Raw genomic sequence first — 17,237 nt, forward strand, 5'->3', positions numbered from 1 at the left:
TGTGAATTTGGTTATGCAGCGGGACTTGTCTGTCTGATCCCTGGAGGACCAAGTCGCTTTTCCGCACCATTCTGCAGGACCTTCAGGTTTAATAAGGACACCATGCAGGCCTAGATTCAGTTAACGGGCACTGACTAAACACCAGATTGGGCAGCGCACCCTGTGGATAAAAAGGCAACAGACCCTGACCTCTGGGAGAACGCGTCCTAAGGAAGAGAGCCATGCAAATGCTACCTAGCTACATGATACAAACGTAACCTCACAGGGGAAGGGAGGGGGAGGGCCGCAGGAGCGGACTTCTGCAGAGCGGGGCACTGCTTCTTGAAGGAAGGCAGGGAGAGGATCCAGCACGGGGAGGAGGGAGTGAAAAAGCCCCAGATGGGAGCTGGAGGGTTGGGTGCCCTCCCTGGAGCACGTCGAGGGAGAGCCTCTTGCTAGCTGACAAGAAGCCAGGGAGGACTGGCTTTGGGGTTAGTCACCACCAGGCCAAACTGAACTGGATTGTGGTCCAGCCTCTCCGTCTCCAGCTTTTCTACAAGAATAACACAGGCAAGAAGGGAAGGAAAACAATGAAGCACCGGTCCTGCGCTAGGAACTGTGCTAAGCACCGGAGATATTTTGAGGTGGGTTCTAGCGATATCCCCATTTTACGGATGAGGAAACTGATCTGCCGGGTCTCACGGTGGGGTCCATCTGAGGCTGGATTTCCATTGGGAGTTCGAGTCCAGGGCTGGGCCTACTGCGCCCCCTGGTGGCCTCGGGTTGGCTTTGCCAACAATCTAGAAAAGGACGAGCGCAGCTGCGATTTCCCTGCGGACGCTCAGGGGGGCGGCGGGGGCCGTGCATGGGACGGCCGGTGGGGGCTTCTTCCGGACATCACGAACGATCCCTTTAATAAGCTGCTCTGAACAATTACTGATGCTGCCTCAGCGATTCTGCCGGCGTCCAAGGTCGCACGGTTCCAGAGCTGACCCAGGGCGGCAGGTGCCCTTTCTCTCTGGAGTTTGCAGAGAAGGCGAGGGATTTGATGCGCTCACCTCTCTCTGCCCCTTTCTGTGCCAGCTCAGAGCCCAGGTCCCGGCCTGCGGCCCCTCCCCCTCTCTGCCATTTTAGTGCCTAGGTCAGGGGCCTGGGTCTCTGTGCCCCCCTCCCCTCCCCGTGTCTCCTGTCAGTGCCCCGCCCCTCCCCCCCCCGGCCGGGTCTCCTCTGTCCGAGCCCCCCCTCCCCATGCCCGGGTCTGCTCGGTGCCAACACCCCCTGAGCTCGGGTGCAGACGCGGAGCGCCTCCCTGCTCTCCCCGCTCTCCCCGTCCTCCCTCCTCTGCACTCTTCCGCCTTCCTTCACTCCCTCTCTTCCGGCTAAAATCTCAGCGCCACGCCTATTCTTTCGGCCCGATTCAATGGGGGTGTGGCTTACCCTGGGGGCGGGCCCGTTGAGGCCTCTCTAGCTCTCTTTGGCCGAACCTTCCTCCCCTTCTGGGCCTCCGGGAAAGGAGGGCCTATCAGAATGGGCCCGTAGAAGGCGGGAAGAGTGAGATCACTGCCTCTCTTCTCATTGGTCCTTCTCGTCGTCATTCCGAGTCCTTTAAAGCTTCGGACGGGGGAGGGGAGCCTTTGGGAGCAGTCCTGGTTCGGAATGTCCCATTGGCCCTTGCGATGGCCACGGGGCGGGGCGCGCGACGGCGTGCTGACGTTGTGCGCGTGCGCCCCCTCGCCACGTCCCTTCCTCCTCTGCTGCCGTGTCTCGCGCGTTGGATTCATAGCCGGAGGAAGAAGCCGCCGTCAGGTGAGGAAGCCTTTGGTGCCGCCATCTTGGGCTGGGCCGGGCCGGGCGGCGGGCGCAGGGTGCGAGAGTGGGGGTCCCCCGGCGGCGCTTCCGTGCGTCTACAGGGTTCCGCCGGGGCTCGAGACCCCGTCCGCCCTCGCGGCCCCGGGCCAACGGCCCAGACGCGCACCTCAACGGCGGGGTGGCGGCGCCACCGCGCATGCGCGATCCCCACCTCTCGGGCGTTTGGGTCTCGGTGGGGACGTTGCGCATGCGCGGCCTCCGCCCTCTCCGGGCAGTTTAGACCCCGAGGTCTGGAGGCGCGCGCCCGTGGCGGGGACGGTGCGGGGGGAGGGGGGAAAAGCAAGCCTGGCTCCGGTGCGCAGGCGCAGAGGCGGGGTGGCGGCCCGCCGGCCCATCGCCTCCAGAACTACAGCCCTGCCTCCCGGCCTTAGTGTGGGCGGGCCGGGGGGACCTCCGCCTTCCCACCCTCCGCGCCCCCTCCTCACCTCCGGCCTCTCCCCGCAGTGAGCAGGGGCCCGCGGTCCCGGGCCCCCCGCGCCCAGCCCCAGGTCCGGATGGCCGCCAACGTGGGGGACCAGCGCGGTGCCGAGTGGTGAGTGGGCGGGGGGGGGGGGACCGGCGGCCGCACCTCCCTGGGGGCCGGGAAAGGGCCGCGCATGGGCGGGGCCCGGAAGAGGGAGGGGTCACTGGGCCCGCCCTGGCCCAGCTTGGTGCCCCCTGGCCCGGGCGCCGGGTTCCCCCGCCCCGGAGTTCCATGAGTCTATGAGGTCATGTCCTGTGTCCGCAGGGCAGCCCAGTACAGCCTGGGCAGCGGGCCGGCCCGGGAGAGCAGCATGGACGCGCCGATGCACGAGAATCCCGAGTGGGAGAAGGCTCGCCAGGCCCTGGCCAGCATCAGCAAAGCCAGCGCCACGGGCAGCTCGGCCAAGGCCAGCAGCAACGGGCAGGTGGCCACTGCCCAGGTGAGGCCCGGGCCCCCAGGGGGCTGTGGGGGGGAGGGGCACCCGCCCCCACCTTGTCTCTGAAGCCCCGAGGCTGGGGCGGGTCGTTCTCGGCCCCTCCCCTCCTTTCCCCAAGTGTGTGTGGGAGCTGGGGGGGGGGGTCTGTCCCTCACTCTGTGCCCTGCCCCCTCCCCCCTGTGTCCCTTCAGTACGTGGCCCAGGCCGACGCAGCGGCACTCCAGCAGCAGCAGTACTACCAGTGGTACCAGCAGTACAACTACACCTATCCCTACAACTACTATTACCCCATGGTGAGTGCGGGAGCCCGGATTGGGGTGGGGGGCTGGAACCTGCCCGGGCTGCCCCCAACTGACCCCTGACCTGTCTCCTAGAACATGTACCAAAGCTACGGCTCCCCAGGCCAGTACAGCCTGACCACCACCTATGCCACAGCAGCCCCACAGCAGGCGGCCACCCCCGGGCAGCACCAGGGAGGCCTCACCCAGGTAAGAACCACCGGGCTCGTGCCTTCCTCTCTGATTGGCGACCCCTGTGGCTCATTTTTCTCGGTAGGGGGGATTTGGATTTTATTGGGCTCAGGAGATCTCAATAGTCTGAGAGCTAAGGCTCCTGCAGGGCCATCAGGGCCCGTGGGGTGACCATTTGAGGCCTTTTCCTCTCCCTGTTTCCCCATTGTGGGCTGGACGGCCTCTAAAGTTGGCTGTGGGACTGAGCAAGCTACTACGGACTGGGATTTCATTATTGATAAGATCAGAATTCTCTGCACTAACCCAGGGTACATTGGGAGGAGAACTTGTGCAAATCTGGAGTCGCTCCATTGATTGGCGTTGTAGATAAAGACACCTGGCTCTGTACGTCTCTGTTGTTGCCTTTCCTGGCTCTGGCCTGGGTGTTCTCAGCTGTCCGGTGGCAGGGTGGGGGTCTCTATGGCCCCTTCCTGCTGTGATTTATGAATCCGGCTGTTGCCTTCCTTTGACTCTCCCCTCACTTTTCAATCCCGCTGTCAGTAGCAGGGGTTCTTATCTATGGAGAGACTTTTGGCGATTCTGAATTGGAGGGGCAAAAAAGGGGGCACGTTTTTTAAAATTTACTGTGCGAATGTAGCATTTTTGTTCGTCAAGGACTTTAAAAAACACAGACCCAGCAACCTTCTGAGAGGAGTCCCAGGTCTTCACCAGGCTGCCAGCAGGGTCCCCAAATACTCCTTGCTCTGCCCCAGCCCTCACTCAAGCCAAACATTTGCAACAGTGGCATCAAACGGAAGCAGATCTGTGGGTCACATGTTAACCTAGAAACCAAGCTATTTGGCTTTCTGCTGTGTGTCTCCTCAGAGGTTTCCAGGCCACCCTCATGAGTTGCGGGTTAAGTTTGATGTCTGGTTTAGATCGGGGCCTCGGCTCTTTAGGTCCTCCCCGTGGTAACCGTGTTTCTTACCTTGCTAGCCTCCAGTTCCTGGCATGGAAGAAACGATGTCTTATCCAACCCCTCCTCAGCAGTTACCAGCAGCCCAGCCCCCTCAGCCACCCCCACCCCCTCAACATGCAGGGCACGCGCTGGGGAGTGGGGCTCAGCCTGGGGCCTCCCCGGCCCAGCATGGCCAAGCCAGCCCGGTCACCAATCAGGCCTACGGGCAGCACGGTTACTCCGAGCCTCCCAAGCCCAAGAAAGGACAGCAGCTGTGGAACCGCATGAAACGTGAGTGTCTGGCTCCTTCTCAGCCAGTCTGGGCTTAGACGGCCCGATCGGGTCGTAGCACGGTGGTTATGGGAACGGGCAGCATCTGCCTGTGGGAGCCTCGGGGGGAAGGCCTAAGCACAGCTTTTGTTGTCAGGGAGTTCGTGAAAGGAGAAGGAGCAAGAGCTGAGCCATTTGGATGCCCTGAGGCCGCCCCTGGGTCTCCACTGGGTATTGCCTCCTTCCTGTATAAACCAGTGATGGTCTATAGTCTAATGGGGCATTCTTTCTGCTCTCCCCTCTCCTCCCCTTGGAGGCACGTGACCTCGACCCTTAGGGTTCTGTTTTCTACCTTTCCCAGAAGCCCCAGGAGCAGCCAGCGTCAAGTTCAACATCCAGAAACGGCCCTTCGTGGTCACCAGCCAGAACTTTAACTCTGGTGCTGAGGGACAACACGGCAGCTTCGGGGCCCAGGCCAATGCAGAGAAGTCCCAGAGCCACAGGTGACTCCCCCTTCCCCCCCAAGCCTGGGCCCGGCCCCTTCTGGGAGTGGGCAAGGGTCAGGGCCCACCGAATCTCCTTGACGTGTCTTTGTCCCCGCCTCCCCTCCAGCGGCATGCCCCCAAACCGGAACTTATCGGGGAAGCCCGAGGACTGGCCCCAAGACATGAAGGAGTACGTCCAGCGCTGCTTCACCGCCTGTGAGTCTGAAGAGGACAAGGACCGGACGGAAAAGCTTCTCAAGGAGGTCCTGCAGGCCCGGCTCCAGGACGGCTCGGCCTACACCATCGACTGGAGCCGAGAGCCGCTGCCGGGGTGAGGCGGGGGGAGAGGCCGAGGCTGCGGGACTCCCTCGGCAGCAGAGTGGGGCAGGCTCCCACGGGACTGGGCCCAGGCTGGTCCCCAGGGGGCGGTGCTCCTGGTTGTTGGCCGACTCTCCTCGGAGAGCCACAATCCAGGGCTAAGGGACTGTTGTCCTTTCCCTTCAGGCTGAGCCGGGACGCTGTGACAGAGAGCCCCAAGAAGAAGCGGTGGGAAGCCTCATCCATCCTTCACCCCGTCCGAGGAGCGGGGGGGACACCTCGGGGCGGGGGGACGCAGCCCCAGCGGGGGGCAGGTGGCACCGGGAGTGCCGGCCGGGGGCGCGGCAGCACCTTTGCCACCAAATTTGGGAATCGGAACGTGTTCATGAAGGATAACAGTTCCTCTTCAAGCACAGACTCACGCTCTCGGTCTTCCTCCCGCTCCCCTTCCCGTCATTTCCGCCGCAGGTAACGGGAAGGGCATCAGGAGGGAGCCCTGGGCCCATGGGCCGCCGGGAAGGGGGCCGGCTGACAAGAAGCCCCGGGCTTGGGCTGAATCCTCTTGTTTTCTCCCTCCCTCCCCTGCGTTTCCCTGTAGTGACTCACATTCAGACTCTGATAGTTCCTACTCGGGCAGCGAGTGTCACCCAGGGGGGCGAAGAAACCCACCACCGAAAGGCCGGGGCGGCCGAGGCGCTCACATGGACCGGGGGCGAGGGAGAATGCAGCGGGGGAAGAGGTGAGATCTCACCTAGGGGAGGAAGAGGCAAGGATGGGAAAGGGGGGGGCATCCCCCTCCATCTTCCCCGGGAGCTTCCTCTCCATCCCCAGCACCTTTGTCTGGCGACCGGCTGGGACGCGTTTAATGCCGTCCTCTCGTACAGGCACGACCTCATCCCTGCCAAGCGCAGCCGCAAGAAGCCAGCGGCCGCCATGGAGTGTGAGGACCCCGAGCGGGAGTTGAAGAAACAGAAACGGGCAGCACGGTTCCAGCACGGGCATTCCCGGCGCCTGCGCCTGGAGCCTTTGGTGCTGCAGATGGGCAGCCTGGATAGCGGCAGCGCTGACCCTGACTGGAACGAACTCAAGATTGTGGGCACCTGCCCGGACATCACCAAACACTACCTGCGGTTAACCTGTGCGCCAGACCCCTCCACCGTGAGGCCTGTGGCTGTGAGTGTCCCGTGGGAACCCGGGGGGGGGGAGGGCCGTCCTCCCTGCAGTCTTGTCCCCAGGCTTGGGCTCAGCAGCATCTCTGGCCTTTTAGGTCCTGAAGAAGTCGCTGTCCATGGTGAAGTCTCACTGGAAGGAGAAGCAGGATTACGCCTTCGCCTGTGAGCAGATGAAGTCCATCCGCCAGGACCTGACTGTGAGTCCTGGGGCCCAGGCCCGGGCAGCAGGGAGGGAGGGGGGGGCCAGGGCTGGGGTCGACTCTCAGCTTCCCCTCCTCCTTCAGGTCCAAGGTGTCCGAACTGAGTTCACAGTGGAGGTGTATGAGACCCACGCGCGTATCGCCCTAGAGAAGGTGAGCAGGCCGGAACCCCTTCCTCCCTCCCTCTCCAGCAGCGCCCTCTGCCCCCTCCTGCCCTCCCTCCCTGGAAGCACTCTTGGTCCCTCGTGATTGCCGGAGCCTCATCTGCCCTTGTCCCCCTCAGGGCGACCACGAGGAGTTTAACCAGTGCCAGACGCAGCTCAAGTCTCTGTATGCGGAAAACCTGCCGGGCAACGTTGGGGAGTTCACCGCCTACCGCATTCTCTACTACATCTTCACCAAGAACTCGGGGGGTGAGCAGGGGGGAGGTGCTGGCGGGGCAGGGCGGCTGCTTGAGAGGCGCCACTCACTCCCTCTGCTCTTCCCCAGACATCACCACAGAGCTGGCTTACCTGACTCGAGAGCTGAAGGCAGACCCCTGTGTCGCACATGCCCTGGCACTGCGGGCGGCCTGGGCTCTGGGCAACTACCACCGTTTCTTCCAGCTCTACCGAAATGCGCCCTGCATGTCAGGCTACCTTGTGGACAAGTTTGCTGATAGGGAACGGAAGGCTGCTCTCAAGGCCATGATCAAAACGTATGTGAGGGCCGCCCAGTCCCCCCACGTGCTCATTCCTGTGCCTGCCCCTCCCCTCGGCCTGCTCTCCATGTGTCTGCTCCTCAGGGGCGGGCCCCGCTGCTCTCCCTGTCACTCTGCGCTTTCTCTTGTCTCCTGGCCCCTTCTCCGTCCTCCCCCGGCTCCTGGGCATCTCCCATTTTTGTCCTTTTGTCTCCCCTCTTCCTCCCAGCCCCCCGACTCTTTCTTCTCATTCCTCCCGAAGCCTCCGTTTGTTTCTGCCCCGCACCGTTTCCGAGTCACTTTAAAAGTGCCCTTGAGCAGTCCCTAGGCTGAGTCATGTGAGGAGATCCCCCAGCCCAAGGCACCCCGGGAGCCTCAGAACAACTCCCGGGAGATCCTCGGGAGCCATCTAGTTCGGCCCAGACCCGAGAGGGGACCCTTTTCCGATATCCCCTCAAGCCGGCAATGCTGCTTCGTTCACTGCCGTAGCCTGCCCTTCAGCCTCGGGCAGCCCGTCGCTCCCAGGCCCCCCTCCTGAGCCCTCGTTCCTGGACAAGCCCAGGAGGCCTCACAGCCTGCTCTGCTGCACTCCCAGCCCCCTTCCCTCTAGTGTGGCTTCCAGGAGTGCTCCCATGTGCTTCTTGTGGCTGGGTGTCGTGCCCCAGGCTGCTTATGGGGTACAGTACCCCCAGGGAGGTGACCAGCACTCCAGATCGCCTTGCGTACTGGACCTTGCCCTTGGGGTCTCCACGGTCTCTTTTCAAAGCCGTTGGTGCGATTATTGAGCAACACTCAGTCCCTGGGACTTTCCTAGAGGTGGGCAGCCTGGGGCACACCTCAGAGGGCTTGGGTTCAAATTCCACCTCAGACAGTTGCCTGTGGCTGTGACCTTGGGCCACTTATTAAAGCTCCCTGGGCCTCAGTTTCCTCAACTGTCAAAAACAGCCCAAACACAATGATTGAACTAGCTGGTCTTGAAGCTCCTTGAGGTGAAGCTCTGGGTGCTTTGAGGCCGCCACCCGCTCACGCCTCAGCTTTGGCTCCAGACACTTGGCAGCCAGGGGGTCTCCTCATTGGCCCAACTCGGCTAACTTGCACCTTTTTTCCCCGTCAGTTGTTAAATACTCAGTTAAAGTCTAGGTAAGCTAGAGGCAGTTTCCCTGATGGACTAGCTTAGGAGCAAAGGGAAAGTCGGTGAGACCAGATCTTTTTGGGGGAAAGCTGCTTGGGCTGCTGGCTCTTGCGCCTTCTTCAGCCTGCCAGTGCTCCCGGCGTTCACCGTGACCCTGGGCTCATCCAGCTCTTGACTCGGCAGCCCCCAAAAGGGTAGTGTTCCTGTGGGTCACGGGACTTGGTCTTGAGGACACTCGGGCATCCCTCTCCTGGCTGGGAACGGCCTCTTAAGCAGGTGGCTCTCTGCCCTTGGCAGAGCCCAGAAGCTCAGCCCCTTCCATGCTTCTGTCTGTCTCTGTGTGTGTGTCTCTGTCTCTCATATTCTCCCTCTCTCTTTTCATATTAATGAGCCCGATCTCCTTCCATCCATTCTTGATCCTCCTCTCCACGACAGCTGCCGAGTGGTCTCCCCATTGCTTGTCTTGTCTGTCTCTCATCATTGTCTCCCTCGGCACATGCTGAGCTCATGTCTTAGCCTGTGATTTCCTATTGGTCTGAAGGCACTTGCTCTTGTGTCTTCTGCGGCCTTTGATTTTTTGCATTTAGTTTGTTAGAACCAGGGCTTACTCAACTATAGCCCTTGGGCCTCGGCGGAGTTTCTACTTCTTAGTCCTAGTTTTATTTAAAAATTCTAGGAAGGAAACTTACTAAGTACCTACTATGTGCCGGACGCTATGCTAAAGACTTCAGTTTTATCACATTTGACTCTCTTAATCTTGAGGCTACTGTTTTCCTCATTCTACGCATGGAGAAACTGAGGCAGAGATGGCTTGCTCAGGGTTGTGCAGCTAGCATTTGAAGATGGATTGGAACTCGGTTCTTTTTGGGATCCTAGCCTGCTGCTCTGTACACTTTGACTAAATACCTAGGGGAAACAGCAGAGACTTAGGAGTTCAGGCCCCTATGTCTGCAGCACAGTAAAGAGACCTTCACTTGCTTGAGGCCTTAATACACATGGACGTAGGAGGATCTTTCCTGTGGAAGTCCCTGGTCATCTGCACAGATTTCTTTTTTTAATTCAGTAGTATTTTATTTTTCCAATTACAAGACAAGATAGTTTTCGACTTTCATTTTTATAAGCTTTTGAGTTGCACGTTTTTTCTCCTTCCTTTTCTTCTCCCTCCCCAAGACAGCGAGCAAGCTGATAGAAGTTATACAGTTACACTCATTTTAAACATTTCTATATTGTCGCATTGGGGGGAAAAATCAGAACTAAAGAGAAAAACCATGAGAAAGGAAAAAAAAAAAATGCAAATATTAGACTTTTCTCTACATTCAGTCTCCATACTTCTCTCTCTGGTTGTGGAAAGCATTTCTCCCCACCCCTTCAAGTCTCTTGCATTCGCCTTGGAGCATTACTGAGAAGAGCCAAATCTGTCTCAGTGGGCCATCGAATGATCTTGTCACTGTTTACAATGTTTTTCTGGTTCTTCATGTTTCTTTGCTCATCAGTTCATGTGAATCTTTCCAGGCCTTTCTGAAACCTGCCTGCTCATCATTTCTTACAGAACAATAGTATTTCATTACATTTATATACCACAACTTGTTCAGCCATTCCCCGACTGAGGGGGCATCCCTTCTTCTTCCAATTCTTTACCCCCACAAAAAGGGCTGTTAGAAACTTTTTTCTTTTTCCATCTTCTGTAATCTCTGGGAACTGGTAGTGAGACTGTTGGATCAAAGGGTATGTATAGTTTTACAGCTTTTGGGGGCAAAATGTTCTCCAGAAGGGTTGGATCAGTTCACAACTCCACCGGTGCGTTAGTGTTCCAGTTTTCCCACCTCTCTGTCAACACTTATCAAAATTTCTTGTCATCTTAGCTAATCCGAGAGGTACGAGAGATACCTCAAGAGTTGTATTTCTCTAATAATGATTTTAGAGCATTTTTTCACATGACCACAAGGCTTTAATGTCATGAAATTTTTCATTTCTTTTGACCATTTATCACATAGGAAAAACACTTATATTCCAAATTTGACTCATTTCTCTCTATATTTTAGAAATAAGGACATCATCAGAAACACCGTAAAAAGTGTTGCCCAGTTTTTTGCTTCTCCTTTAGTCTTGGCTGCATCGGTTTTGTGTGTGCAAAAACTTTTAGGTGTACTATAATCAAAGTTGTCTGTTTTGCGTGTCATAATGCTTTCTATTGTTTGGTCGTAAATTCCTCCTTTCTCCAAAGATGTAGACGATCTCTTGCTCTAATTTGCCTTTAGTGTCACCTTTTAGCTCTAAATCATGAACATGTTTAGACTTTTATCTTGTTATAGGCTGATCTGTCTCGAGTCTCCAAGTGTCCCTTCAGACCATCTCGGCCAGTCCCCCCCGCAGCATTTTAGACTTTGTATGAGCTTTGTTGGAGGTGTTGGGAAGCTCCCCACACCTGAGTGGCCCATGGGGCTCAGGAGCAGGTCCTGGCCCCCAAGCCTGCACTGAGGAAGTGTCTTCCTCTGTAGTGTGTGGCTCTGAATCCTGATTTTTCTTCCAGCAGTCTCTTCTCGTAGCTGATACTGCCCCATTAGCCGGTCTGTCTGCTGGGGACGAGGGCAGCTTCTCTGGTCAAGGTCCTCGTGCTAGTGAGGGTTGGGGATGTTGGGTGTCTTCTGTGTGCGCTTCCCCACTTAGGTGGGCATTTGGCTAGTAATCAGAACTGCTCCTTTCTCTTAACTTGTGACTATCCTTGGGGAGTCTCAGGCTCTGGGACGGTTTGTGCTCCCTCCCAGCTTCTCAGTCTGGAGAGAGAGCCCTTCTGTTGGTGGGCCCAGTGCCTCCTGCAAGCCCCTGGCCAGGCTCCTCCTGTTCTCAGGCTGTAGATGTACTTGGAAAGTTCTTTCCAACTCCAGCTTGCGCCCAAGGAGCACTGGGTCAGAATCGGGCCGGAAGGTGAAATCATGCCTCTTGGCCAAGGTCACTTCCTTCAGAAGACCTTCAGCAAGGCCCGAGTGTGAATTGTAGGGCTCCCAGGAAAGTCTGGCCTGACATCCTTATTATTGATGAGATGGGAGGGGCCCCTAATGGGGCTGAATGTAGATTTGAGCCCAGGTTTTCTGACTGTTAAGCCCTAGACTGTGGGGCCTGGCAGCCCAGAGAGCCCCAAGACTGGAGCAGGCAGGCGGGCAGAGGCCTTTCCCAGATGGAGCCGCACTTGGGGTCTCCAGTGGGGGGCCCCTCGATCTGTCGCTTCCCCCGTGAGTGTGTGCATTGTGTCCTCTGGATGGGTGACTGCTTGTGGCCGGTGTGCGCGCGTGTGTCCGTATCCCGCACGTTCCTGAGCCTGGGGCTTCCTTCTGCTCTCTCCTGCTGCTGCTCTGTCGGGAGCCTCTCCCCCTCCCTCTGTGTCCTGCCTCCCAGCTCCACAGCCAGAGCTGTGCTCCCCTTTCTGAGGGCCGGGAGCCTCAGACTCCTGGTTCCTCATCTCTGTTCTTGTCTTTCCCCCTCACTTTTCCCTACCTCCCTGCACAGGTAAGTGGGGCGGGGCGGGGTGGGGGAGGGGGTCATGGGAGCCGGTGGCCCATGGAGCTTTTCTCCTCTCCCCGGCTCGAAGTGCTCTGGGGGGGAGGGCGTCCCAGGGAGCCTCCTCTGGGCCTACGATCCTGGCCCTGGACGCATTGGGTCCCTCAGCTGGGACCGGGAGGGAGGGGTTGGGGATAGTACCGATTTCCATGGGGTCCCTGGGCCCCGTGTCTTCCCCCCACCCTTCATCCATGTCTCCTCTTGTCTCCATAGCTTCCGCCCGGCGCTGCCCGTCTCCTTCGTGCAGGGGGAGCTGGCCTTCGAGGGCGAGGCCGCCTGCCGAGCCTTTCTGGCCCCCTTGGGCCTAGGCTACATGGGGCCCGACAACACCAGCATCGACTGCCGGCTCAGCGTGGCGCAGCTGCCCACCTTCTGAGCGCCTGCAGGGGGCGGGTTGGGGCTGGGGCCAGGGCCCGGTCGCCTGCCAGGGCCAGCAGGGATTTAGGAAGGACAAGACGGGGCTGGTGGAGGTCTCTCGCCACCCCTGCCCCCCACCTCAATCAGCGTTTACTGGTTTAAACTGGTTTCTTTGAGCCACAGACTGGGATGTACATATGGGAGAGGCGGGGCCGGAGCCTTTGCCTCCCCTCTCCCTGCCTTTGAAACCCCAGGGATTTTGTACAGAGAATTTTTCTACGTTTTTATTTTCTTGAGTGGGCCTCGGGTGGGAAGTGGGGAGGGTTTGGATAGTGGGTGGTGGGCCGGGGGTCTGTAGGTCTGTCTGCCCTGATCTCGCCCCCCCACTAACACTCTCTCAGTGTTTTCTCTCTTTCTCTCCTGAGCTCGTCCCAGGCGCCCGGCCGGTGCCCCATGCCCCCCCACGCAGGAGGGGGCTGGGGGGAAGAAGGAAGAGGGGGTACCTTCAGCCAGCTCTGGGGGGTAACGACCCTCCCCCCATCCACCCTGCTCTCACCCTCCACCTTGAAGAGACTCTTGCCGCCCTTTCCCCTGAAGGGGGGGGCTTCATCTTGTCTGGGGCTGGGGGGGAAGTTGCTTCGGACTGTACACCTGCACCCCCCCGCCCTGAAATGCTGCTGTAGCCAAGAGGACGTCACCCCGAATGCCAAGACACCGCCGCCGCCGCCGTGGGAGCTGCCGGGACCACAAGTCTGATGCATCTCAAGTTGTATTAAGTTGTCTCCATGTCTTACCCCCTCCCCCCTTTTCCTCCCTTCCCAGTGTCTGTTTTGATTTCTTTCCCCTCCCCTCTGTCCCCCTCCCCCTTCTGGTTCTGCACAGGTAAAAAGGTCATCCCTCCTTTCCTCCCCCTTCTTGCCTCCATGGGTCACCAGGTCGCATCATTTCTTCCTTTGATATTTTATTTTTTAAATTATTTTCTCCCCCTCTTTCTTTTTACCCCCCTTCTCCCCCTCCCTTTTCTACCATGTAACTCAATAATGTGCAATGAGATCGAAAACAGCTGGACTGTCAGGCTGCCTCTCCTTTCCAGATGTTCCTGTTTCTTCCGACCCCCCCCCCCCCTTCCCACCATCCCTCCCTACCCTCCTTCCTCCCTCCCTCCCCCCTTCCCTGCAACCAAGGAGTGCTGAGCACGGTTTGGGAAAAAAAAAAAAAAATAAGAGAAAGTTAATTAAAGAAAAAAAAAAAGAAGAGAGAAAGAGAGAGAATGAACTAAATCCTGGACGTGGTTGGCTTTTTGTTTTGCCTGTTTGTCCCCTCTTTCCCCCGCCTTGGGGTGCTCCCATCAAGGGGTGCTGCTTGGGGTTGGAGGGCTCGGCCCCCACTGCCACTGAGGAGGCGGGAGGGTGCCTTTGGCGCGGCCTCCCGCGGCTAGTGGAGAGCCCCTGGCAGGGTGGAGGGCGCCAGGGGCACCTGGGCTAATATAGAGGAGCCCCCTTCGGGCCCCTGCGCCCCTCCCACGGAGCACAGCTGGAGCTCTTCCACCACCTGGCTGCCCAGCTCGGCGTCCCCCCGGGCCTCGGGTAGCGACAAGCGGCCCGGGCTCCCCCGAGGCAGTTTGGCCAAAGTGAGGTGGGGGCCGAGCTCCTGGCCTGCGGGTTCCAGGACCTGGAGCCCCTCGGCCTCCAGGGACTGGGCCAGGGTGCGGGCCAAGCCCTCGAGGCCCGGGCTCGGGAGCGAGTAGATGAGTCTGTGGCCCAGGCACGCCAGGTCCCGGAAGTGGAGTGTCCTGGGGCAGGGGAAGCCGGGGCCCCGGACCAGTTGTCTCAGGGCCCCCGCGGCCGCGGCCACCTCCCCGGGGCCTGCGAGGCGCAGCAGGACCAAGGTCAGGTGCAGGGCCCGGGGACTCACGGCCCCGGCCAGGCCGGCCTGGGCCCCGACTGCTGCCGCCCGCAGCTGCGGGTCCGTTATCGGGAGGGCTACGAAATGCGTGGGGCGGAGGCCCTCGGCGGCCCCTCCCCCGCTGTCGGAGCGGCCGCTCGGCCCGAGGGGCTCCGTCCCAGGCCCGCCGTCCTCTTCCGGGGCTCCGGGCCCGCCCTCTCCCCGGCCTTTGGCTTCAGACCCTGGTCCGCCGTCCTCTTCTCCGGCTCCGGGGCCGCCGGCCGCGGCGAGCCCGTCCAGGATGGTGGTCCCGCGGCCCGCGGCCGAGCCGAAGACGAGGTCGGTGCGGGAGGCGCGGTCCCACACGAGGCGGCCGCGGTGTCGGAAGTAGCGGATGCGGTGCTGGGGCACGGCCAGCACCCCGGGGCCCAGCGCAGCCAGCTCCTCGTCCCAGCAGAAGGCGGCGAAGGGCTCTTCCTGCACGCCGCGGAAGCGGTCCAGGTAGCCCACGGAGAAGTCGGCGGGGTCCAGGTGCGGGTCCCAGCGGATGCGGTCGATCACCGCCTGGGCCGTCTTCATGGAGGGCTTCTTGCCCTCGGGGCTCGAGGCCGGCCCGGGCCGAGGCTCAGCCCGGGCTTCGGCGCCGGGGTGGGGGAGCCGGCAGCGGGCCCCGAAGTGGCAGCGCCCCTCCAGGTAGAAGCGGCAGACGGGCTCCGGGGCCCCCCCTTCCTCCATGCCGCCGCCGCGCCCAGGGCTCGCTCCCGGGCCCCCGGTGTCCCCGGCTCTTCCGGCCTCGCCGGTCACGCCCCTCCGGCGTCTGTGCCGGGGTGAGGCTCTTAAAGGGGCTCGGTCCTTCTCCGCGGGGGGAGGGGCGGGGGTTACCCGTCGCGGCCGAAAGGGCGGAGGTGTGGCTCCGAGAAGGGCGGGCCCCAAAGCCCTGCCCATAGGGACACGGGGACCGTTAGCCTCGCCACGGGCCCGGCAAGGAAGGACCTGGGAGAGAAACCGAGGCCCCAAGAACCCCCGAGCGCCCTCTCCCGCCCCAGCGTCCCGGGGGCCCGCAGAAACACCGACGCCAAAGCAGCCGAAATAAATGCTATTTATATATAAAGATTTGGGGGGGCGGGAGCGTTGGCGGGGCAGGGAGGGGGAGGGGGAGGGCGCTATACAGGGGGCGTCGTATAAAAACTTGTGGGGCGAGGCTGGGCCACGGCTTGGGGTCTGGAAGAGAAGCGGCTCCCGGCGGGCCCCTCTACAGCCCGATGACTTCATCCAGGTCCTCGTCAGAGCCGAAGCCCCGCCGGGAGGGCAGCAGCCCACCGTTGGGGGCACCCGAGGCGGCCCCTGCATCCGCCAGGGCCCCCCCTCGATCCATCACGCCCAGCACCTCCTCTAGGAGGGACGGCCCCAGATCCAGGTGAAAGGACAGGAAGGGGTCTCCCGCGGCCGGCCGGGACTCGGCCGCGCCCTCCGAGGGCCGCGGGGGCTGGGGAGCGGTGGGGGGTGGCAGGGCGGGGCGCGCCGGGGACGGGGCGGCCGAGGGAGCGGGGGACGGGCCGGGGGAGGGGCCCGGGGAGGGGCCGGGACCCCCGCCCCCGCCGCCGTGGCGGCTCAGGAAGGATGTGTCCCCAAAGGCGTCGCCCCCGCGGCCCACGTGCATGGTGTGCCGAAAGTCCCCCAGCGGCGCCGAGATGGCATCTCGGTCCAGGCGCTTTTTGGGCACGGCCGGGCCCAGCTGCTTCAGGATGGGCATCTGCCGGGAGAGGAGAGCGCGGCTCAGCCCTGGGAGCCGGGGAGGGGGCGGAGAAGCGGCTTCCCCGCTATTCCCGCCCCTCTCGGGGCCAGGCTACCCAGAGTCCTCCCGGGCTCCCCGCCCCGGGGGAGAAGCGAGCGGCCCCCCGGGGAGCCCGGCTCCGAGGCCGTTCCCTCTGGCTCTGGCTGGCCCAGCCTGGCTACTCCCTCCAGCTGGCTCACCTCCACGTGTCCCTGGCTTACCCCTCCCCCTGCAAACATCGCGGTCCCTCCCAGGCGGAAATCACACCCACCTGGATCCCGCAGGACTGGTTCTCCAGTTCCAGGAGAGGGCTGGGGGGGGGGGGGGGCGGCCCAGGGTGCGCCCGGCCCTCGGCGGCGTCCCGTCTCTCCCTCCACCCCCACCCGCGGCCGCCCACGTGGCTTCTTTGCCCAGGGGCTGGGTCCACCCACCCCGCTGTCCCCCTTACTCTTCAGGGGGATCCTTGGCCCCGGGCGCGTCCTCAGTCCTGGCCAGCGCCACTCCGCCGGGGCTGCGCCCCTGGAGTCCGACCACTCCTCCTCGAGCACCCCCTCCTTCTACCTGGCGAGGGGAGAGCCAGGAGGGGCCTCAGGGACCCGGGCGTCCGAGCCCCCAGCCCTCGCTCCGTCGGGGAGCCCGGTGTCCGGCCTACCAGCCGCCACCCCCTGGGGACCCAGACACTCCCGCCCTACCTGGCCAGCGGTCAGCCCCAGGTGGAGGGGGCCATGGCCGAGACGGAGAGCGGAGCGGGAGCCCGAGGATCCGGAGCCGACGCCCAATCTGGCCCCTCGCGGGCTGGGGAGGGTTAAGTCCCTGGCCCCTCCTCCCCATCCCTCCCTCTGTCAGCCCCAAAAGTTTGGCTCTGGGATTTAAAGGGCCAGCTGACCGGGAATTCCCCCCGGGTGCCGGACCGGCCTCAGATTAGGGATAAGGGCCCGAGAGGGGAGGCGGGAATTTCTCCCGGGGCGCGGGAGCCGGAGGCGGCTTTGGGCCGCTGCAGGAGACGCCTGGGAGCCCTTGGACCTGCCCCTCCCCCTGTGCCCCCACCGCTCCGCTTCCCGGCCTGGAATTTCCTGGAGCCCGGCTGGGGAAGAGTAATGGCTTCCAGATTCGGCTGGTGGGGGATGGGTGCAAGAGACAGGATGGAGTGGGAGGAAGAGGAGCCTGAGGGTCCTGCCAAGGCCGGGAGCCCAGGCCTCCCCCCTGCCTCTGCCTGGCCCGCGCCTGCCCTCCCGGGAACCCCAGAGAATGAGAGGC

The 17,237-nt window shown here is 61.5% G+C and overlaps 3 protein-coding genes across 6 annotated transcripts; 1 reads left to right on the forward strand and 2 right to left on the reverse strand.

The window, feature by feature from the left end:
- The first annotated feature begins 1,567 nt into the window (after positions 1–1,567).
- On the forward strand, positions 1,568–13,286 carry LENG8 (leukocyte receptor cluster member 8). 2 transcript variants are annotated; one of them, XM_031963480.1, is made up of 16 exons: positions 1,568–1,785; positions 2,293–2,380; positions 2,576–2,750; positions 2,939–3,040; positions 3,122–3,235; positions 4,193–4,445; positions 4,786–4,927; positions 5,037–5,240; positions 5,414–5,695; positions 5,826–5,966; positions 6,112–6,400; positions 6,495–6,596; positions 6,684–6,752; positions 6,883–7,012; positions 7,089–7,296; positions 12,179–13,286. In XM_031963480.1, exons 1-16 carry the CDS (start codon positions 1,656–1,658, stop codon positions 12,339–12,341), a joined length of 2,592 nt encoding a protein of 863 aa, XP_031819340.1. In that variant the 5' UTR covers positions 1,568–1,655; the 3' UTR covers positions 12,342–13,286. The 2 variants fall into 2 exon arrangements, with proteins under 2 accessions (XP_031819340.1, XP_031819339.1); XM_031963479.1 differs by having other exon boundaries at positions 7,089–12,269.
- Positions 13,287–13,544: 258 nt separating this feature from the next.
- Positions 13,545–15,156, reverse strand: LENG9 (leukocyte receptor cluster member 9). Its single transcript, XM_012545818.3, has one exon. It carries the CDS (start codon positions 15,149–15,151, stop codon positions 13,757–13,759), a length of 1,395 nt encoding a protein of 464 aa, XP_012401272.3. The 5' UTR covers positions 15,152–15,156; the 3' UTR covers positions 13,545–13,756.
- A 92-nt stretch (positions 15,157–15,248) lies between these two features.
- CDC42EP5 (CDC42 effector protein 5) lies at positions 15,249–16,741 on the reverse strand. 3 transcript variants are annotated; one of them, XM_031963488.1, is made up of 2 exons: positions 16,673–16,741; positions 15,249–15,959 (listed from the first exon to the last, which is right to left on the reverse strand). In XM_031963488.1, the coding sequence occupies exon 2, from the start codon at positions 15,957–15,959 to the stop codon at positions 15,459–15,461; it is 501 nt and encodes a 166-aa protein (XP_031819348.1). In that variant the 5' UTR covers positions 16,673–16,741; the 3' UTR covers positions 15,249–15,458. The 3 variants fall into 3 exon arrangements, with proteins under 3 accessions (XP_031819348.1, XP_031819350.1, XP_031819347.1); XM_031963490.1 differs by lacking the exon at positions 16,673–16,741 and adding an exon at positions 16,252–16,308; XM_031963487.1 differs by lacking the exon at positions 16,673–16,741 and adding an exon at positions 16,429–16,518 and having other exon boundaries at positions 15,254–15,959.
- Between the last annotated feature and the right edge of the window lie 496 nt (positions 16,742–17,237).

This window comes from Sarcophilus harrisii, chromosome 3 (assembly GCF_902635505.1).
Source record: "Sarcophilus harrisii chromosome 3, mSarHar1.11, whole genome shotgun sequence".
Taxonomy (NCBI): domain Eukaryota; kingdom Metazoa; phylum Chordata; class Mammalia; order Dasyuromorphia; family Dasyuridae; genus Sarcophilus; species Sarcophilus harrisii.